Source organism: Saccopteryx bilineata, chromosome 9 (genome assembly GCF_036850765.1).
Source record: "Saccopteryx bilineata isolate mSacBil1 chromosome 9, mSacBil1_pri_phased_curated, whole genome shotgun sequence".
Classification (NCBI taxonomy): domain Eukaryota; kingdom Metazoa; phylum Chordata; class Mammalia; order Chiroptera; family Emballonuridae; genus Saccopteryx; species Saccopteryx bilineata.
In genome coordinates this window covers 54,467,784-54,490,478 of record NC_089498.1, presented here as the reverse complement: position 1 = coordinate 54,490,478, position 22,695 = coordinate 54,467,784, and the positions used below count along the sequence as shown (strand labels likewise).

The following is a 22,695-nucleotide window of genomic DNA, read 5'->3' as shown; positions in this document are numbered from 1 at the left end:
GACTATCCCTGATTTAAAGGGTTACAGGAGCACAACACTACAACACATCTCTGCACACTGTAGTGTGTGTTCACCCCCCCAAGTCAAGTGTTTGTCCATCATCATTTATCACCCCTATATTCAGCTCCATCTTCCGCCTCCACAATCACTATTCTGTTGTCTGTGTCCTTGAGTCTTTCCTTCATTTTGGGTCCTTTCTTGCTCAATCCCTCCACCCCTCTCAACTGCTCTTTGACAGTTATCCTGTTCTCTATTATTTTGCTTGTTAGTTTTTTTTGTTTGTTTATTAGATTCCATAAGTAAGTGAAATAATATGGTACTTATCTTTCTCTGATTGACTTATTTCACTTAGTAGAATGCTCTCCAGGTTCATTTATGTTGTCTCCTTTATCATTTTTTGAGTAAATATTTATCAAGTGTCTGTTATTTGTGTACCACTAGACTTACAGTGCTGTAACAAACAGAAGTGTCTCTGCTCTCAAGAACTTCACTGACCAGAAAAATGTCAGACATTAATAAATAAACAGACCATTAAATGCAAAAGTAAGAATTGTCATCAATACTGTGAAGAAAGATAGAAAGTTTGCTGGGAGTGTATAGTAATGATCTTTTTATATACTGAGAGGCCCAGGAGAGTCCCATATGAGGGAGAGCTGTATAAGCTGAGAACTAAAGAATAATAGAATTCTGTAAAAACTACACCAAGTAGAAGAAAATGCAAAAGCTAAAACAGAAAAAATAGTTCAGGAGACCAATAAATAACTAAATAAATAACTGATTGAGGAATGGTGCAGCAATGGAAATAATGCATATGGACCATTCTTTCCCTCCTAAATTGGGATGTAAAGGGACTGTAGCAAGACAACAGACATAGTAAGAAGTGACTATTTTTTAAAATTTCTTCTTTTTTGCAATGAGAATTTCTTTAGCAGGTTTGAAGGCTGTTAGAAATAGATTCAGTAAAAAGGGGTGTCAAAGATGTTCTTGGAAGAAATTGAATGCATTGATAAAGCTTCTCCTCAATTTCAGAAGCAGAAGAATGGAGAAGACATGAATAGATGTATAGATGTTCAATGGTTTATAGATTTATTTTAAAATGATTACTTCTGTGTCTCAAAACATAAGTGAAATTTATAAGCCTGGGTACATTGCATATTGCATATTGTATATATATCCCAGGATTTAATGTTGTGACTTTCATTGATTTTACTGAAGTATTTTTTCTGCCAGTATCACTTTAGACTAGCTTTCAGCAGAGCAAGGAATAATGTTAGGGGAACCAGTGAAATATGCTGTACCTAGGTTTTTATTTTTGAACACATGTAAGTTCTGAGTTGCTATGTAGTAATGATCTTCAAAGTGTGGATTTCTGTGATGCAGTTCTTAATTTTCATAATTAAAATAAATTATTTTAGAATGAAATCTAAATTTTTCTTATACCATCTTACTGCTTATCTCTGGTGTCCACTTTATCATACAGTCAGAACAATTTACAACGCTACACCAATTGTAATTAAAAAATAGATATATATTAATACCCTAAATTCTAATTCAAGTTCTTTTATTTGGTAACTGTTAAAGCCTGAACAAGTTTTGTAGCTATTTTGCAATATTCTTACCTATGAAATATCGACAATAGTAACTGCATTGCTGTATGTTAATAAACACTAAAGGATATAAAACAGGTAAAATTCACCATATCTAGGACTTTCACTCTTACATGAGAACTTTATTCAAAATAAATGTTGAGCCACATCTCTGAGTGCAGGAGTAGAAACAAACCGTTATTAGTTCAGAACAATCAAAGTCCAGATTTTAGTAACTTTGAGGTCATACGTAGCTCTGTAGCTGATTATTTCTTTTAAAACAATAAATGATTGATATTGTAATGATTCTAGGCACACAGATGTGTGTGTATGTGTGTGATTCATAACACTGTTTTTTATAAGTTTATAATCTAATGAAAAGACATGCAGATATAGGTTTATACTGGGTACTAAGAGGTCCCCCCTCAAGGAATCATACTGTTCTAGCTTCTGAGAGTAATGCAGAGAGATATCCTTCAGCTCTTTGCTTCTGCAGGGGTTACCTCAGCTGTAGAGAACTACCATACCCAAGGTCACACCCTTCTCAGTGTCACCTACACTCTGACTTATGTACAAGTATAAAGGCCTGGCCATTTTGATGCAATTTACAATAACTCTTAACACGCGATTCTAATTCCAGACAACTTCCAGCGTTGGTGTTGACCCTGAATAATAGTTAGACCTCTGTCACTCCAATCTTGCTTTCTTCCTCTACTTCTCACATGCTTTGATCCCAAAAGTACACACCAATAAACCACATGCAACTAATTTCTATCTCCTTATCTGTCTTATAAGGAACGTAACTTTGCAAACAAAAACCCATATATAGTATGGAGGTTTTTTTCCAGTCATACAAGAATCAGAGATGAGGGGCTTTTTAAAAGATCTAGTTTCAGTCTACAAAATAAATTAATAGAAACAAAAAATATTTTTGGCTTGTTTTCTTACTATTATGTTTATATTATCTCTGAAGAATTGGGTCATTGGGATCTGTAATTTAGGACTAGATATATTCCTTACAGGTATATAATTCACAATGTAGGCCTGACCTGTGGTGGCGCAGTGGATAAAGCGTCGACCTGGAAATGCTGAGGTCGCCGGTTCGAAACCCTGGGCTTGCCTGGTCAAGGCACATATGGGAGTTGATGCTTCCAGCTCCTCCCCTTTCTCTCTCTCTGTCTGTCTCTCTCTCCTCTCTAAAAATGAATAAATAAAATAAAAATAAATTAAAAAAAAAAGAAATGCTGTAAAGAAACTTAAAAAAAAAAATTAAAAAAAAAAAAAAAGCCTGACCTGTGGTGGCACAGTGGATAAAAGCGTCAACCTGGAAACGCTGAGGTCGCCGGTTTGAGACCCTGGGCTTGCCTGGTCAAGGCACATATGGGAGTTGATGCTTCCAGCTCCTCCCCCCTTCTCTCTCTCTCTGTCTCTCTCTCTCCCTCTCTCTGTCCTCTCTAAAAATGAATAAATAAATAAATAATTTTAATTCACAATGTAGATATATGGCAAATACAGTCTCTTTTTTAAATTGTCTTTTCCTTTCTATTGGCACATTTTTATGAGGAACTTTTCTGAGTCGACAATCTTTTCTAATGTCTTTATGACTCCTCAGCATCATATTCACCAACTCAACATAGAAAGATTTTTCTCAAAAGTGATCAGTCTTTAAGAAAGTGGCAAGAGTAATGCTTCCTTTGGACAAACAAAATCAAAGTGGTTCAAACTTGTCATATCACCATTTAAATTCTTCAGATTTTAAGTTTGAAATAAATAAATAACTTTCAATTTATTATCAACAAACATGCTTGGTAGACAGATTATATAGTTTCAGTTCCATGAAGTAATGCACTTTACTCTAACTTTCAGGATTTTCCCCCCCTATTTCTTTTTATGCCAGACTTCAGTTCTTTTATCACTTAACTATACTGACTAGATTATTTCTAACCATCAACATAATTTCATAGAATAAATCTCATTATTCTCTATGACAATTTCTGCATGACTAATTGATATTAAAATGTTATCTTAATAGAGAATATTTTAATAAAAGAATATATTTCCAAAAGTTTTCTTCCACTTTTAAAAATCCCTAGTTGAGGTTTTTTTTTCCTCATTTGACAACAACAACAAAATAACCCTTTTATAAAATCCATAACTTTAAAATGTCTACATATATTTCTAATATTAAGGTGAGCAGAAGTTGCATTTCATATCAAAGTTAAAGAAAACGGACAACACTGTGCACAAAGCCTGTTGCATGGTAATCATTCTAAAATAGACACTGTTTAGAATCAGCAGCACATGGGGATGTATTCTGATAGCATAATAGAAGGACGACAGCTAGAAAAGGAAGAACACGGCAGAATCTGAATCCAACATTTGATTCAGAAGACAGCTCTACATTTTGTACATATTCATTCTCTCCTGTGCACATAAATGCAGTCCTAGGGAGTAAATAAGGAGAGATAAATTATTCAGACTATTTAATTATATTCTCCTAATTTAAATAAATATACTAGACCAGACAGTTGACAATATAATCTTTAGTTACTCCAGGGCATCATTGGCCAAGGAATAAATGCAAAACATACATTTCAACCAGCGTGTCAACATCTCAGATTAGGGAAATGAAACAATTAAAATGTGTTAAATTTTAGGCCTTGTTCAAGGAATGACTGAAAATAAAATAATCCCAAGGGCTCAAATCTTTATCCTGTTCTACTCTGGTGACATCAGGGTAGGTGTATATAATGAGATTATAACAATGTATGTAAAATGAAGAAAGCTCTTTTATTTTATGCTTGTATTTTGGAAACCGTACTCAATAAAAAGCATTATTCATAGCATTTGGAAATTAGGAGATATTTTCTTTTATTAAGTGAATATCATATTGTTAAAAAGCATATTTTTTGCCTTAGATGTTCACCTTATAATGTAGTGATTGAACATTCTCCAGAAAAATGCAATACTGGAGAATTTCATAGATAATTCAGCCTGGCTGTCAAATGGAATTTTTAATTTCTTCACGTGACGGTGTGGTTGGAGTAGAAATAATATGTAAGTGTATAATGGAAATAGCTTCAAATGATTTTTTTTTTTGGTAGAATACTGAGTACTACAACCTATCAATGCAAAGAACAAGCATGGCACATATATAAACAAACCAGACCTTAAGAAGTTCATAATCAAGATGCAATAAAAAAAATGTAATAGCGTCTTTGGTAAAGTAATGTGCAATGAATCAGTAGCACAAGGATGATTCTTTTTGTGTTCTTAAATGCTTCTGAGAGAGGGGACATACAGGCTGTAGAACAATCAGGTTAAGAAGTTAGGGGAAGTTTACATTATAAAATAAGACACACATGAGACAGAAATGGTTAGTTTAGCAAAATGCACTTACCATATTTCCCCATATATATGATGCACTGTTGTTTTTTTTAAAATTTGGGGTCTAAAAACTGGATGCATCATACAGTGGTTGTAGAATTTTTTACTTGCATTTCCTGCATTTTTGCGCTTGTCTTTGCATTCATTGTTTCATACTTGTTACCGGTCTATTACTGTAGGTTATGTTTTTGCCATGTTCTGCTAAGAAATGGCTCAGAAAAAATTTTTGTACAGTGCTTAATTCAAGTTAAAAGTGATCCAGTTTTCAAAAATGAATGGAAATCGTGCTGCTGAATATAAGTTTGGTCCCCCTCCAACTGAGAAATCAATCTGAGACTGGTTACAGGAAGAATAAACCCTACTGAAAACGCCACAGCAGAAGAAGGCCATGAGAGGCAAGTCAGCAAAATGGCCTGATTTAGAGAGGCAATTGAAGATATAAATTGAAGAGCAAAGGGCAATTGGAATTTCTGTGTCCACAAAGATGGTTCAGCACGAGGCAAGAAGAATTGCTGATGAAAAAGAAGTTACTAATTTCAAAGGAGGACACAATTGGTGCTTCGGGTTCATGAAACGGAATGCACTGAGCATGCATACACACCCCAGACTTTCCCAAAAGATGCCTGAAAACTATGAATAGAAGGTCTTGAATTTCATCGTTTTGTCATTCAATATCAGAAAACACATCAGTTTGAGTTGAAAATATGGACAAAGCCCCCCTTTAATTTGATCTCCCAAATAACAAAACCATTGATAAGAAAAGGATGAAAACTGTAGCTGAAGACAAGTGGACAGGAGAAGAGCCATTATACAGTTGTTCTAGCTTGTTGTGCTGACGGAACCAAGCAGCCTCCGATGCTGATTTTCAAACTCAAAACAATGCCAAAAGAAAACATTCTTCAAGGAGTGATTGTCCATGTTCATGACAAAGTTTGGATGGATCAGGATGGGATGAAGATCTGTTTTGAGAAAGGTTGGAGAAGGAGACCAGGTGGGCTCTAATGCAAACCTACCCTATTGGTGCTTGATCAGTTTAGGGCACACATAATAAAGAACACAAAAAAGATTGCTACAGAGCAAAAAACAGAACTTGCTGTCATACCTGGAGGCTTGACATACCACCTCCAAACACTTGATGTTAGCATTAACAAACCCTTCAAAGCTGCCATGAGAGATGAATGGAACCAGTGAATGAAGTCTTCTGGGGACACTTTGACACCAGCAGGAAGAGTGAAGAAACCAATTATAAGAGAAGTTTGTATCTGGGTAAAATGATCCTGGGATAATATCAAGATTGAGATTATTATAAGTCATTTAAGAAGTGTGGCATTTCAAATGCCATAGACAAGAAATTGAGGATGAGGCAAAATATGAAGACAGTGATTCATCATCAAACAGAGATGAGGACAAGCTAATTAATGGGAGTTTTGACAGTGATGAATTGTATGAGTTTTATGATGAATAAAACAAGTTCAATAACTTTATGAAATACATTTTTTTTTGAAATTTCAGGCCCCAAAATTAAGGTGTGTCTTATATGTGGGGAAATACAGTAGATTTAGGGCCTGATACATGTTTGTATATAGAAAAAGATGAGAATGAAGATGTTGGAGAAATAAAAGTAAGAAGTAAGAAAACAAAGTATAATTCCAGTATCTGACTTTCCATCATCACACAAATAGTATAATACACACCAAACTCACAGAACAGGATTATCAAATGAAAGAAATAGGGGAAATTACAAAAATGATTGAATGAGTTCTCTCAGATTTTTCTTTCTCTCTCCAGTACCATAGGAGCTACATTAATGAACATAAAACATAATTTTGTCTGTTGTGTGAATTCAATACTGACAACTCTTTCCTGAAGCATCAAAGCCGTATACTCTGATTGTTATTCCTCATTACATAACAAATGGATATATAAACAAAAAATTTAGTACAGGGCTACTTGGCCCCTACCGCAGGCTTACTGTTTAATAACCTGAAGTTAATTTATATTCTACCATCAAGAGAACTCTAGGCTATGTTTTAATGACTTAAACTGGCTTGTGTAATTTGACATTTCCAGTTCATTTGAATTAAATATCACCCAACTCTAGAAATATACTTTATTTCCATTTTCTTGTTGTTTCTTTTTATAAATTATCTTTTTTTTATTTTCATCCTTTCCTGAACTTCACATTTCTCATACATTGTACCTCCTTTTGCCAAGTAATTCACAGATTCTTCATCTTATTTGTGCCTCCCATTATATAGTAAGTGGAGGAGCTACAACTTTTATGCCCAATATTTAATTGCACAACATATGTAAAAAACAGAAGAAAGTGGTTTGTGCCTCGGGAAAGCAGAGTCAAGGGTTATAGGAAAAGAAGATGTTTCCCAGAAGGAAGATGAGTAAAATTAGACATAGTTTTGAAGAATTAGATAGTATTTGAAAACCAAACACTATTAGTAAGAGGGAGAAAACAGTGCATTTTAAGGACAATGAGAGTGGCAGACTGTATTATTTCCAATTTTTTTGCCATCCCACACTGTGAGAGGCTACTTACCACTTTGTAACATCAGCCTTGGTCATATTAGATTTGGTTTGACCAGTAAAGTAAGAATGTTGGTGATATGTTCCACTTTCAAGCAGAAGTATAAACAGTTATGGCTTTGTAATATTCCCCCCAGCTCTAAGTTACATGTACATACAGCCTGTTTCAATAGAGGCTGCTTCTTCAGCCTCCTTTCTGGAGTAAAGATGATACAGAATAGAACTGCAGGGAATATACAATGGATGAGAAATAAACATCAATGAGGTAAACCACTGAGATTGTGGAGCTATATGAAAGCTGACTGATGCAATAAATAAACTTATGAATAAAGCATAGACTTTGTGTGTCAGAGAGTTTGTTGTGGAAGATTAGTACATAATGATAGATTAGAATAAGATCACATAGAGCCTTGAATGTTAGGATAAAATGTAATTTATTATGATATATAACTAGGGGTAGTAGCTCTGACTATTGGCAGATTCAACAAAATGTTTGTTCAATAAGGCACTTATTACTTAATAAAATAAAGACATTAACTGAACATTTATTTGGCAAATATTCATTGTACACATATGGAGAATAGGCATTAAAGTCAAATATGAACAGTGTAGGTTTCTTGTCCTCAAATTGTATGAAGTATAGTATAGGACACAAACAGGTTACCTTGGCAATTATATTATAGAGCTGAATAAATACAGAATGATGACGTCTCAGTTGATGGGCAGCTATCTTGACTTACAGGAGTCAGGGAAGATGTCCCACAGAAATATCTAAACCCTTAAGTACAGTTTACTTGAGGTTTGCTCTATCCTAGAGTGGAAAGAATTTAAACACACTAAAAAAAAGACATCAATTTGGAGAAAAATATGGGCAGCTGTCATATATATATATATATATATATATATAGTGTGTGTGTGTGTGTGTGTGTGTGTGTGTGTGTGTGTGTGTGTGGGAAAAATACTATTTCCTGATTTCTATGAGTAGAATTTATCTCTTTGGATTTGGAAGGATAGCTTGCTGTAACTGTGACAAGGAAATGATTAGTGTGAAATAATTCTTATACCCCTTTCATCTCTCACTATAATGATTTTAAGATTCTCGCAATTTGTAATCGGATCATGATTACTCACATTTGTTTCCTAATCCCTGATGAAATTACTTTAAATGTAACTGGAAGCTATCATCTCTTCCACTTTAACATGGAATACATTTTTGATTTTTTAAAAATACAACTAATTTTTTAGGTCAGACATAGCAAACATTTCTCACTATGCAATATCCATAAAATTATCAGATCTACTTTTCTTCTATCATGTATCTTAAACTATCTACATTTATGTACTTATGGACTTAAATCTTCATAATTATTTCTTGTGATAAGTAAAGTGATCTTTCTGTTATTTATTCTCTTATCAAGTAAATTTTCTTTATATTTTTATTTGTTACATTAAGAACACTGTGTGAACAGGTTTGATGATCTTTCACAAATGAATTATTTAATAAATATAGAAACCAAAATTCTCAGAAAATCTTAACAACAGCGAAGTTAGTAGAACCTAATAGATTCACTATGCCATGTTAAACATTATTGTCAAGAAAATAAAACATATGAATAAGCAAATAAAAATAGGCCAATTTGTTCTACCAAAAATATTGTCAAAGGAGTTTATGACAGAATGGACCTTTTAAAACAGTTTCTAAGTAGATATTGAAAACCTTAATAACAATAAATATGTCCTTTTTTGATTATTTATCATGACCACAAATGCTGCTAAGTGTGTTTAATCTTCATTGGAATAGTAAGATAAATACTCATTATCATATCATCATTTACAGATGACAGAGAGAAGCTTAGAGTGATTGACTCACTAAAGGCAGTAGAGTTAGCAAGGGAAACATTTGGGCTTTTAATATCAAGCTGGTTTATATATATCCTAAGGATTAAATACTTGAGAGTTCTAATTTAATGAATTCAGTTTGGTTATAATTTTAGTGATTTGAACTCAAGTACACTTGTTACCATCTAGCCCAAAAATCTGTTTGTCATTATTCAATAATGAATATGAGACATTTATATATGGAGAGGAAAATTTTACCATAACCTTGAGTCATTAAATTGCTTCTCTTCTTTTACAGTTATAATCACATCTCTTGAAATAGCTCAGCTTCTTTAAAGAAATAAAGACAACTATTTCATATCTTTTCGAAGCTGTTAGATAAAGAAAAAAGGTATTTTCATTAGTAATGTCATTAACAATGCCATTGTCCAACTTCTCCTACCAGCCTTTTGTTCAGTAACTTTTAAGATTGCCATGTCAAAGTGAGAAAATAATGCAACAGCTTCTCAAATTGCTGTAAAGAACAAGCAAAAAGAATAGTTAAGCTCCTTCTCAGCTTTCTATTGGGCTAATTAGGTGCTAAATGTAGTTTACACCTTTTCAAATAGCAATATATATATATTTATATAATTATATATATTTATATAATTTCATTCACAGAGTACTTTGATGTACCTGATTGTTTTGAGAGTAAACAGAAATAATTTTCTATCTGAATAATTAATTGGAACATGTATGAACATAAAACATTTTAAATTGGTATCTTTGAAAAATGAACAAGTAATTTATTCAGAGACTTCTCAATGGAAAAGGTACAGATTTGAGGCTCTATCCCTATATATCCCATGCATGCAGACAACTTTTAGATCTCTGTTAAATTTGTATCCCCCAGTGTAGGAATTTCAGTAATGGGCTCCCACTTCTATTGATGGGAAAGAGTGCATAGTAAACCACTTGAAAAAACAAAGAGAGAGAGAAAAGCGATGAATAAAATGTGTAAGAAATATGTTCCCCTGTGTCTTTTTTAATGATATGCTATAAAATGGGCCTCTGAATGTAAACTGTAATTGAAATAAATTTTTAAAGTTTAAAAAAAATTTTGAAAATAGGAAAAGTTAAAAAAAATTGTGCTCAGCAAATATTAACTAAATCTTGTTCAATAAATGCTCTTGTCCATAATCTGATTTCTTTCTTAAGTAATTATTTCATTCTCTTCAATATACTCTAACTTTGATTTTAATGATTAAGGTTTTCTAGAAGTTTTTAAAGCAAATATTCACAGTTTTGTCCAGTGAGGTTTTGACTATAAAGTATCAGCCAATTTCCCGTAATGTTATGTGTTAACCATGGCCAGATGATTATAAATTAGCAGCTATTACTGTTTATTGCTTTGATGTAGTACAAGGAAAGAAAAGATGTGTGGTTTTTCTTATTAACAATCTTAATTAAATTTTAATTGATTTTTAGGAAAAAAAATGGTTTCACACACTGAGCTGCTTGGCTAGGTACTAAACATTAATGTAAACTTCTTGACAGTACTGTTGATAAAAAGAGACTTTATGTTTGATTATCTAGTCTAACATAAATATACTTATCTATAATAGTAAAAAAGTAAAACTAGCTTGCTTAGCCAGCCCATGTCACTTGATTTAACATGACCCTCCTTAATTAAGAGATAGAAAAGGAAGGAAATATGTCTGTTTTATGTCTGTCTATTAGATGTGTGTTTGAGTTGCCATAAAATGTTTAGATTGTTTTCCAACAAAATATTACAGTTTTTTCCCTGCCTGGTTAGCTCCATGGTAGATCATTGGCTTAGTGTGTAGAAGTCCTGGGTTCAATCCCTAGTCAGGGCACACAGGAGAAGCGACCATCTGCTTATCCACTCCTCCCCTTTCTCTCACTCTCTTTCTCCTTCTTTCTGTCCTCTCTCTCTCTCTTCCCCTCCCACATCCATGGCTCAAACTGTTTAAACAAAGTTGTCCCTGGGTGCTGAGGATGGCTCCATGGTCTAGCCTCAAGTGGTCCCAGATCTGCAAAGTATCGCCTAATAGGAGACTTGTTGGTGGATCCTAGTTGGGATGCATGCCAGAATCTGTTTCTGCCTCCTTGCCTTTCATTTAAAAAAAAATACGGTTTTTATTTCATGACTATCAAATACAGTCTTATTTATGGAAGCTAGCCATTCAGTGAATTAATTTTTGGTAAGTTGGACCAATGTGTGTGTGTGTAGTTGTATGTATGTGTAGTTGACTTGGAACATGTTATTACATTTCAGCTTATTTAAAATTATGAAACCTTATTGATGAGGATGCTCCATCAAATATTTATTTCCAGTTCACATTTGGAATATGTGTTTGGATATTTTCTCTCAACAAATCACTCCAATATAAAGTAAAAATAGCCATGTATTAGAAGATTTTAATAAAAAAGGAGTTATGAGACTTATTGCTATTCTAAAAAGACTTATAGTAAACTAAAAGTAATACATACAAGAAAGAGTTTGTCAAGTGTACAATTCTGATTCATCAACTGATCTCTAAATGCTAGACATTTTCCTAGAAGAGGTAAAATTGAGATAAGGATTTGAAAGAATAGATAAATGATTAAATTTCAGAGGTGAACAAAATGGTCTGAAAAAAATTTTTAAAATGTAGGCTGAGACCTAGGGAACAGTAAAAAACTGATTAGACTTAAGCAGAGAATTTATACACAAGAATAAATGGTATGAAATGCTGAAAATGAAGGTTGAAATTAAATCATACATAGGAGTTTGAATTTGGACTTCTTTCTATAAGTTGATGAACATGTTGAACTGAGGTGATTTCTAATATGTAGGATTTCTAATTCTGGTGCATATGCTATTCCCCTTCAAAACCACCTTGCTCATTAAAATGGATATATATTTTTGAGAAAGAGCCCAGGAGAAAGAGAGACAAGGACATTGAGTTGTTCTTGTATGTGCCCTGATCAGGGAATTGAACCGGCAACCTCTGTGCTCAGGGAGGATGCTCCAACCAACCAAGCTGTCCAGCCAGGGCTTTTTATTGATTTTTAGAAAGACACAGAGAGGAAAGTAGAGAGAGGGGAGGGAGAAGGAAAGCATTTGTTCTACTCAGTTGTGCATTTTTTTGGTTGTTTCCCCTGTGTGCCCTGACCAGAAATTAAACCTAAAACCTTTCTGTCTCGGAACGACACTCTTAAAAGACTGAGCTAACTGGCTGGGGCCTCATTAAAATATTGATGGCACTTGAAAATTTCTGAAGTAATGACACATTTAAAATTTTCTTCATTCTTAATTTCAAATTTTTATTTATTTGAACATAACCTCCCTTTCTCTTTCCACCTCCCCTCACTTTTTTTCCCTTAAAAAACATAGTAGCATTATGAGAACATTAACTAGCATTCCTCAATGTAGCTTGAGGAAAACTCACATCTGCAGTTATTTTATCAAAGTCATGACTGCAACCAAATATTTAATTATCTCTCCACTATATTTTTCTTTTTTCTTAATATATATTTATTTTTTAAAATTTATTATTATTATTATTATTATTATTGTATTTTTCTGAAGTTAGAATCAGGAAGGTAGAGAGACAGATTCCTGCATGTGCCACTAGGATCCACCCAGCATGCCCACTAAGGGGCGATGCTCTGCCCATTTGGGGCATAGCTCCATTGCAACTAGAGCCATTCTAGTGTCTGAGGTGGAGGCCATGGAGCCATCCTCAGTGCCTGGGCCATCTTTGCTCCAATGGAGCCTTGGCTGCGGGAGGGGAAGAGAGAGATAGAAAGAAAGAAGAGGGGGGAGGGGGGAGAAGCAGATGGACGCTTCTCCTGTGTGCCCTGACCGGAAATCAAACTTGAGACTTTCACACTCCAGGCTGATGCTATGCCACTGGCCAACTGGCCAGGGCTAATGTTGATTTATTGATTTTAGCAAGAGATGAAGGGAGAGATAAAGAGGGATAAGAACATTGATCTCTTTCTGTATGTGCCCTGACTGGGGATCAAACTGGCAACTTTTGTACATTAGGACAATGCTCTAACCAATGAGCTATCAGGCCAGGGCTCTACTCACTTTTCAATTAATTTAAATTATTTTAAACAACAGTCTTTTACTAACCCTGCTAAAAATATACATTTTTCTGATTATCATTTCTTAACCATTTATTATTTAATAAAATAATAAATATATATAATAATATATAGACCCTTTCAAGAACCCCAATATGGTTGAGAGTAGGCACCACTGGTTCTATAAATATAAGGTAGTCATTTTGAAGTGATATGTCATGGAAAAAAAATACACAACGTGGAAATATTCTGTGGAAAATGTTCTAAGAAGAGTATTATAAGAGGGTTTGATCCTGGTATTGTTTAATGAATTATAGAACTATTTAAACACTGCTCACAAAAATTATGGGATCAGGGAGTGGTGGTGGATATTAAATGATTATTGTGTTCTAGTAGCAGCCAAGTGTCATATTGTCTTTCCTTTTCTCAGCAACAGTTGATAACATAACTATCTAACATTTTATGGCTTCTAAGACTTTCTCTATTTTATCTGAAGCAAAATAATATAAAACTATTTAACACAAAAGGCACAGTATTTGATAGAGGTCATAATTTATATAAAAATTGTTTTAGTAAGATTAATTCTCGTAACATTTCATGAGAAGAATATTCACTCAAAATTTCCACATTATTTAATGTGAAGTGATTTTATATGAATAAAATTTTTCAAATAAATATAAAGAAATAAATATTTCCCATTTTTAGCACACTGCCTAACAAATAATATTAATTAATAAATATTTGTAAAATTAGTGAATATTTGAATAAATGAATGCATGAAAGTGAGATTTAAAACAAAATCTTTTCCAAAACCCAATGTACATAAGAACATTTTGAGGATTAAATCAGGTAAAATATATTTATATAAAGTTTCTGAATATATATACATATATATAAATGAATGTATAAAGTACTTGACTGAAAAAACTATAGAAACTTGTCACTTAGTAGGTTATGTTAAATTTATTATAAATAAATATGATTTTCTTATTTTAGAGTTCAAAGTCTATTGTAGGAGTGATACCAAAAAAATCAGTATTTTTGTAATAAAAGTTTTCTGTAATAATATTGTTACTACTGATATCAATTATAAATTATATTCACTTTGAATGAAGAATATTAATTAAACTAAATTACATAAATGTCTTTTCATATTCTAGATTTTTGTATTACATTGTCATTACCTTTTTAATATTCTTCCTAGAGAAAAAGAATATTCACTTAGAAATATGCCATGATTCATTAACTATTCTCTTCTAACAGAAAAACATAACAAGATGCAATGTGAAAAAACTTAACAAAATGTACTATGTGAATTTTTTTGTTTTTCATTTCATTTAGGCAACTGATCCTGATGCTGGAATAAATGGCCAAGTGTACTACAGTTTGGGTAATTTCAATAATCTTTTTCGCATCACATCAAATGGGAGCATTTATACTACAGTCAAGCTTAACAGAGAAGTCAGGGACTACTATGAACTTGTCGTTGTGGCAACCGATGGAGCAGTACACCCTCGTCACTCAACTCTAACTCTGGCCATCAGGGTTTTGGATATTGATGACAATAGCCCTGTGTTCACCAATTCAACATACACTGTTGTTGTTGAAGAGAATCTGCCAGCTGGAACCATCTTCCTTCAAGTAGAGGTTTGTGAAAGAAGCATTGATTTCATGAATTCCACATTATGAACTTAGCTATCAGGATAGGGTTGCCAGATTTAGTAAATCAAAATTAGCACATCCAGTTAAATTTTAACTGCAGATAAACAATGAGTAAATTTTAATATAAGTTTTTAATATAAATATCTCTCAAAAACTGCATATTTTTTTATCTAACAACTCTACTTTTAGGGATACACCAAAAATTATGAAGAGAAAAAGTGCATTTTTAAGACATTAAATAACATATATAAATAGATTTTTAATTAAAAAATGATTATATATGTATAAATTGTAACAATGGGCAATAAATAGTGTATAAAAATTAATAATCTCTCACCTTTTTCCTCTAAAATATTCAATATTAATTTTTATGTTTATTTTGTCACACTTATCTTTGTGCTCACAAAAGTATCAAATATATATATAAACATAAATATGCATGTATTCACACATGTGAATATGTACATTTATGTATATATACATATGTAAAGAGCTTTCCTATATTTTACAGAAATAAGATATTGCTATACCTATTATTTTGTATTTTTGTTTGTTTATTTTTAATAAACAACTGGCATTCTTGCACAAGTCGAATCTCCTTTTCCACAGTGTATCCATATTCAAGTCCCTTTTTAATTTTTTAATTGGGCTATTATCAGAAACTCTGGGCATTCTGATTTAGTAGGTTATATTACCTTAGAAATCTGCATTTTGAGCAACTACCACTTTAATTCTGACACAGGCGGTATATGAAGTATATTTTGAAAAAAAATTTATAGTCCTTCCATGACATTTGGTCTTGTCACTTGAATTTTGTTAGCTTGAATTATAAGAGATTGTATTAATTTCTTAAATGTTTTGACAATAAACTTTAATAAATCTAAAAAAAGAGATATATGCTGGTCAGAGAGAGGGCCATTACTTCTTCATTTATTCTTCTATTCACCTCATTTATTCATTCATTCAATAAGCATATTTTCAACATATTTTCAATGTTTGTTGTATGACAACTCCTCTGTTGGACTTTGGGGATTCAAACATGAAGACTTTATGTCTTAATGGAGTTTTTGGTCCAGTGTAGCAAATAGATAAGTAAATTGGTAATTAAAATAGAGGTCCTCGGCCCTGGCTGGTTGGCTAAGTGGTAGAGCGTCGGCCTGGCGTGCAGAAGTCACGGGTTCGATTCCGGCCAGAGCACACAGGAGAGGCGCCCATTTGCCTCTCCACCCCACCCCCTCTCCTTCCTCTCTGTCTCTCTCCTCCCCTCCAGCAGCGAGGCTCCACTGGAGCAAAGATGGCCCGGGCGCTGGGGATGGCTCCTTGGCCTCTGCCCCAGGCACAAGAGTGGCTCTAGTCGCAACAGAGCGATGCCCCAGAGGGGCAGAGCATCGCCCCCTAGTGAGCAAAGCGTGGCCCCCTGGTGGGCGTGCCGGGTGGATCCCGGTCGGGCGCATGCGGGAGTCTGTCTGACTGTCTCTCCCCGTTTCCAGCTTCAGAAAAATACAAAAAAAAAAAATAGAGGTCCTCAATGAGAGGGGCCAAGCGGATCACAGGTGGAGCTCCTCACCTAATCTTTAGATCAAAGAGAAAATTTTCTCGAGAAAATTGCTTACTAAATGTTGAACTGAAGGGTAAGAGTCATTCAAGCAAAGAGGAAATAAGACTATTCAAGGTAGTGAAAGGAGCCTGCTAAAAACCCTGGAGGGGAGGAGAGTTAGCAGCTAAAAGGCTGGAAAAAGTGTCGGACCTTTACACTACGTTAAGGAAATTGGAGATGATCCAAACTGGAATGGAAAGCAAGAAGGATTTTAGACAGGAAAATAAAATAATAAAATCTATTATCTTTCTCATGGTGATGTTAAAAGTGAGCAAAGACTGGAAGTTCACACAGGAGGTTTTACATAATTGCATGCACAGTCTACCAAACTCTCATCTTCCCAATGCCATTCTTGCTCCATTCCTTTTCCTTCATCCCAGTGGCCTTTGTCAGCCTGTACTACTGACGGAAGTAGTCAACCTATAAAACCTGCATAAAAACCTATCTTTTCAGCTGAAAGATATCACTACCAATTCTAAACACCTGTAACGGACATATCACTTTTTTTCCTTTTATTTTGGTAGTTGTATCTTATTTCTTTGAGATAGAAATCTGGAGGGCAGAAACTTTGGGTGTTGATTTATTTTGTGTATTTCTATAGTACCTCATGCATAGTAACTACTCGATGAATATTAATTAAATGAAGTGAGGTATAATGGAGTGATCTCTACAAGTGTATTATCAAGTATTTGTGAGATTATTATTTTTTTTTAGTATTCTTATAGTGCTCTAATAATCTATTGTGTTTATGGCAATCACTCAATAAATTTACTTTTATTTAAAATATTTTCAAGGTTTTACGGTCAGCAGGAAATAATTATGACAATATTTATCTGTTTACTTGGGTACAATTCTATTAATTAGTGATCTTTTATGTAAAACAAATTTAGTAATAAGATCAACAAAGACAAAATCTTGTGTCTCTGTCTTTATTTCTCCCTCTATCCTCCTGCTTCTCTCTGTTAAAGTATGTAACAAAAGTGTTTTTCTCTGAAACATACCTTTTGACCATCATTAAATGTGTGCTATCCTAAGCACTGACACATAGCTTCTAACAGCCTTTCATTCATCTAGTTTGGTAATGCCACTGATATAACTATTTTGTATGTGTGTGTAACTCATTACAGGCCACAGATGTTGACCTTGGAGCCAATGTGTCTTACCGGATAAGAAGCCCAGAAGTGAAGCACCTCTTTGCACTACATCCATTTACAGGAGAACTCTCCCTTTTAAGGAGTTTGGACTATGAGTCGTTTCCACCTCAGGAAGCAAGTATCACCTTTCTAGTGGAGGCCTTTGATATTTATGGAACAATGCCACCTGGTATTGCTACTGTCTCAGTGATAGTAAAGGTAAGGAATACAGGTGACTTAAGGTTACTGACTTTGTACTCTCTGTCCGCAGCTTCTGTTTTTTTGTACTAAAACTATAACGTTTGGTTCAACGATTTATAATACACAGTGGTACCAGACCCAGAACATTGATTGTTAAATGTAAAATATTTATGAAAACTTTAGAAGTAACTATATTGTTTAGCTATAAGGGATAAATTTGAAGAAAACACTAAAAAGTATCTCAAGCACTGTGGTTGCCTGAATCTATCATTGGCTCTGTGGTTTTAATCAAATCATAATTTCTCCAGACTACACTTTATATTTTTTTCCCCTTTTATTGAATTTATTGGGGTGGCACGGTTCACAACATTACTCAGGTTTCAAATGCACAATTCTACAACTCATTATTTGTACACTGTATTATGTGTTCACCACCCCAAGTCAGGTCTACTTTCATGACCAATTATTTTTCCTCTACCCTCTTTCATGTTAACACAAGTTCCACGGAAGCAGAGAACACTTTATCCAAATCCTTCATTTAAAAAATAATTTAAGAATAAAATGGCCCTGATTAATTAAATGTTCTAAGCCTACAGAGCTGAGTAGTTTAGTTTAGTTTAGTTTAATTTAGAACCCAAGATTCTAGATGAAATAAGCTTTGGGATGAGATAAAATTGGGATTAATTTCTGATTCAACCATTTCAAGTTTTATATAATCTTTGGGACTTTCTTGATCTCTAGATTTGCTATCTCGTTCATTGTAATACCCTGTGCCAAATATTGCCTAAAAAAGCATGATATCTTCAACTGTTTGGGTTTCCAATAATTTTTAAAGTATACCTTTAAAAGAAGACATGAAATGATTGATTTATTCTCAAGTATTACATATACATGCACACACACACATACACACACACACACACACACATATATATATATATATATATATATATATATATATAGTCAAGGGATCCTTGAGTTATGACAGTCTCAATATATGACATTTTGAGTTTATGATGCTCACTCCCATAAAAACTTTAAAAAATTGAGGCATGAATATTTTAGCTTATACTGTTGGCATCATACTTATGAACTACACGGACGAACTAGTTTGGTTGTGTGTGGCGGAAGAATATGCATATTCTTTTATTGTGACTTAATTGTGTTTTTATGTTCTAGATTATGATTTTACAATTGTGTTAGGATAGGTAAGTGACTTAGGTTGGGTATGTTTCAACTTACATCAACATTCAGGTTATCTCATTGTCGTAGGAACAGAACCGTGTTGTAACTCGAGGACCCTTGTATATGTAGGAATGTACTTTATAATGCATAAGATTTTATTAGTTCTCAAATATGCATAAAGGTCACCTGAGCTGCATACTAAACATTCATATGTCTCTGTCATTTCCCAAATATCAACTTTCCTATGGGCAAATTATCACACATGCATTTCTTCCTGGAATAAGAGAAAGTCAAGTTCTGGGGATGACTTCAGTTCCTGAAAAGTGTTTTCAGTAGACAGTTCCGTACACAAGGTTATAAAGTACACAAGGTCATAGATAACTTTTCTGCAATGCTCATTTTTATAGGGCACTGCAATATGTAAATGATAGAATAAGAAATCACTATTTTTCTTGAGCTTTTGATTGATAGTTAACTGTTAAATAACAAAATATTATTGGTTTGTTAGACAATAAGATATCAATATGAGAACAGGGAAGATTGTTAAAGATATATAATTAATATAACAGTTTATCATGTAAGAAAAAGCTTTAATACACTTGGTTGTAAGATCTTTGGGTCTGGTGTGTGTGTGTGTGGGGGGGGTGTTTTGTTTTGTTTGATTTAGGATAATTCTGCAATCAGAATGGGACCCAAGGATTATTCCGCTGCCCTTTTTTTTTTTTTTTTTTGCATTGACTGATATTTATCTGTCGGTACCCACCTGATGCCATTTTTCCTAGAGTCCTGATGTCTCCTCTAAACTACCATAGAAAGAGGAACGCAGGTCCCTTCCATTCCCAATTTACTTGAGGCTGTCCAGAGATTTGTGTTTCTCTAACCTAAGAAATTTATCTATTTCAGATAGTGGGAAATGTATATATTTCAGGGAGTTGAAATTTTATTCAGCATTAAGTTCTCTTAGGGAATCAGAATTTGAAATATAAAAATTACTTTTCAGGTCACCTGCTTTTCTGAGTATATATAATTTAATATATATATATTAAGTTGGAGGAAGGGAGATAGTGAGACAGAATCTCAGATGTAGCAGGACCAGGATCTATCTGGCAATCCAGTCTGGGGCTAATACTCAACAATGGAGCTATTTTAGATGCCTGAAGCTGATGCACTTGGAGTAACTGAGCTATCTTCAGCACCCAGGGCTGACACTTAAATCAATCAAGCTACTGGCTGCAGGAGGGGAAAAAGGAGAGAAGGGAGAGAAGGAGGGGGTGAGAAGCAGCAGATAATCGCTTCTATTGTCTGCCCTGCCTGAGAATCAAACCTAGTACTTTCATATACCAGCCGAGGTTTTATCCACTGAGACACTGGCCAAGGACTGAAAAAATAATTTAAAATTTTTCTGGTAACTTGGAGAAGGATCAAGGGACAACACAAATCATCAAGGGACTGAGGGGCTTCAATTTGTATTTGGAAATACTATGTTGCCACAGTACTATGGTATGATACTTAGAAATTTAGAAATCTGTTTATAAAAACATTTTAGGGACATGATAATATTGGCAGTTGTGATAATGTCATGATAGGTAAAGAGATTACAAAAAGATTAAATAGACGCTGAGTTTTGCATAAATTAACTGTAGCAAAATGGCTTTTGGAGCAGGTGAGAACTTTAGACCATCTTACCTTCGTCTTCTCTTATCTACCCATATGATTTGGTAGAATTGATCATTATAAACTTTTAAAAAGAAATGGCTGATTCTGTCTGGCTAGCTCAGCAGTAGATCGTCCACCACATGTGTGGAAGTCCTGGGTTCAATTCCCAGTCAGGGGCACACAGAAGAAGCAACTATCTGCTTCTCCAACCCTCCCCCTTCCCCTTTCCTCTCTCTCTTCCCCTCTTGCAGCCATGGCTTGAGTGATTTCTGCATGACACCCTGGATGCTAAGGATAGCTCTGGGGAGCCTCTGCCTCAGATGCTAAAAATTGTTTGGTTGCCAGTGGTCCCAGATGGGCAGAGCATCTGCTCCAGATGGAGAACGCCAGGTGGATCCCAGTCAGGTGCATGTCAGAGTCTGTCTTTGTATCTCCACTAATCTCACTTTTAAAAAAAAATGGCCTATTTACAGTTACTTAGGATAATAGGGGAACAAAAGGCTTGCTAGTAATGACCTTCCCTATAGTCTTGCTTCTAATGACCTTCCTTCTAGTCTTCCCTGATCCAAAGAGGGATACTCAAATAGTGTAGCCTTCTCTCGGGATAGATGTGGTTGATAGCAGAAAGTTATAAACCTTTACAGACTCTGACTTAGCTACTTGAATCTGTTTCTCTTTTGGCTTGTACATTTTTTTTAAATAAATTTTTATTAATGTTAATGGGATGACATTAATAAATCAGGGTACATATATTCAAAGAAAACATGTCTAGGTTATCTTGTCATTAAATTATGTTGCATACCCGTCGCCCAGAGTCAGACTGTCCTCCATCAGTCTCTATCTAGTTTTCTTTGTGCCCCTCCCCCTCCCCCTAACCCTCTCCCTCCTTTCCTCCTGCATCCTCCCTCCCTCCACCCCTGGTAACCACCACACTCTTGTCCATGTCTCTTAGTCTCGTTTTTATGTTCCACTAATGTATGGAATCATGTAGTTCTTGTTTTTTTCTGATTTACTTATTTCACTCCATATAATGTTATCAAGATCCCACCATTTTGCTGTAAATGATCCAATGTCATCATTTCTTATGGCTGAGTAGTATTCCATAGTGTATATGTGCCACATCTTCTTTATCCAGTCATCTATTGATGGGCTTCTTGGTTGTATCCATGTCTTAGCCACTGTGAACAATGCTGCAATGAATATGGGGCTATATGTGTCTTTATGTATCAATGTTTCTGAGGTTTTGGGGTATATACCCAGTAGAGGGATTGCTGGGTCATAAGGTAGTTCTATTTTCAGTTTTTTGAGGAACCACCATACTTTCCTCCATAATGGTTGTTTGTACTACTTTACAGTCCCACCAACAGTGGATGAGAATTCCCTTTTCTCCGCAGCCTCTCCAACATTTGCTGTTTACCCGTATTGTTGATAATAGCTAATCTAACAGGGGTGAGGTGGTATCTCATTGTAGTTTTGATTTGCATTTCTCTAATAACTAATGAAGCTGAGCATCTTTTCATATATCTGTTGGCCATTTGTATTTCTCCCTGGGAGAAGTGTCTGTTCATGTCCTCTTCCCATTTTTTTATTGGATTGTTTGTTTGTTGTTGAGTTTTATGAGTACTTTGTAAATTTTGGATATTAGGCCCTTATCTGAGATGTTGTTTGAAAATAACATTTCCCATTTAGTTGGCTGTCTGTTTATTTTGATGTCAGTTTCTCTTGTTGAGCAAAAACTTTTTATTCTGATGTAGTCCCATTCATTTATCTTTGCCTTCACTTCTCTTGCCATTGGAGTCAAGTTCATAAAATGTTCTTTAAAACCCAGGTCCAT

At 34.3% G+C, this 22,695-nt stretch overlaps 1 protein-coding gene across 1 annotated transcript in view; it reads left to right on the top strand.

The window, feature by feature from the left end:
* PCDH15 (protocadherin related 15) overlaps nt 1-22,695 on the top strand; it is a 1,080,236-nt gene that overhangs the window by 831,823 nt on the left and 225,718 nt on the right. The window contains exons 19-20 of the mRNA XM_066242956.1: nt 14,769-15,074; nt 17,814-18,038. Coding sequence (XP_066099053.1) covers nt 14,769-15,074; nt 17,814-18,038 — 531 coding nt within the window. The remainder of the gene's footprint in view (nt 1-14,768; nt 15,075-17,813; nt 18,039-22,695) is intronic.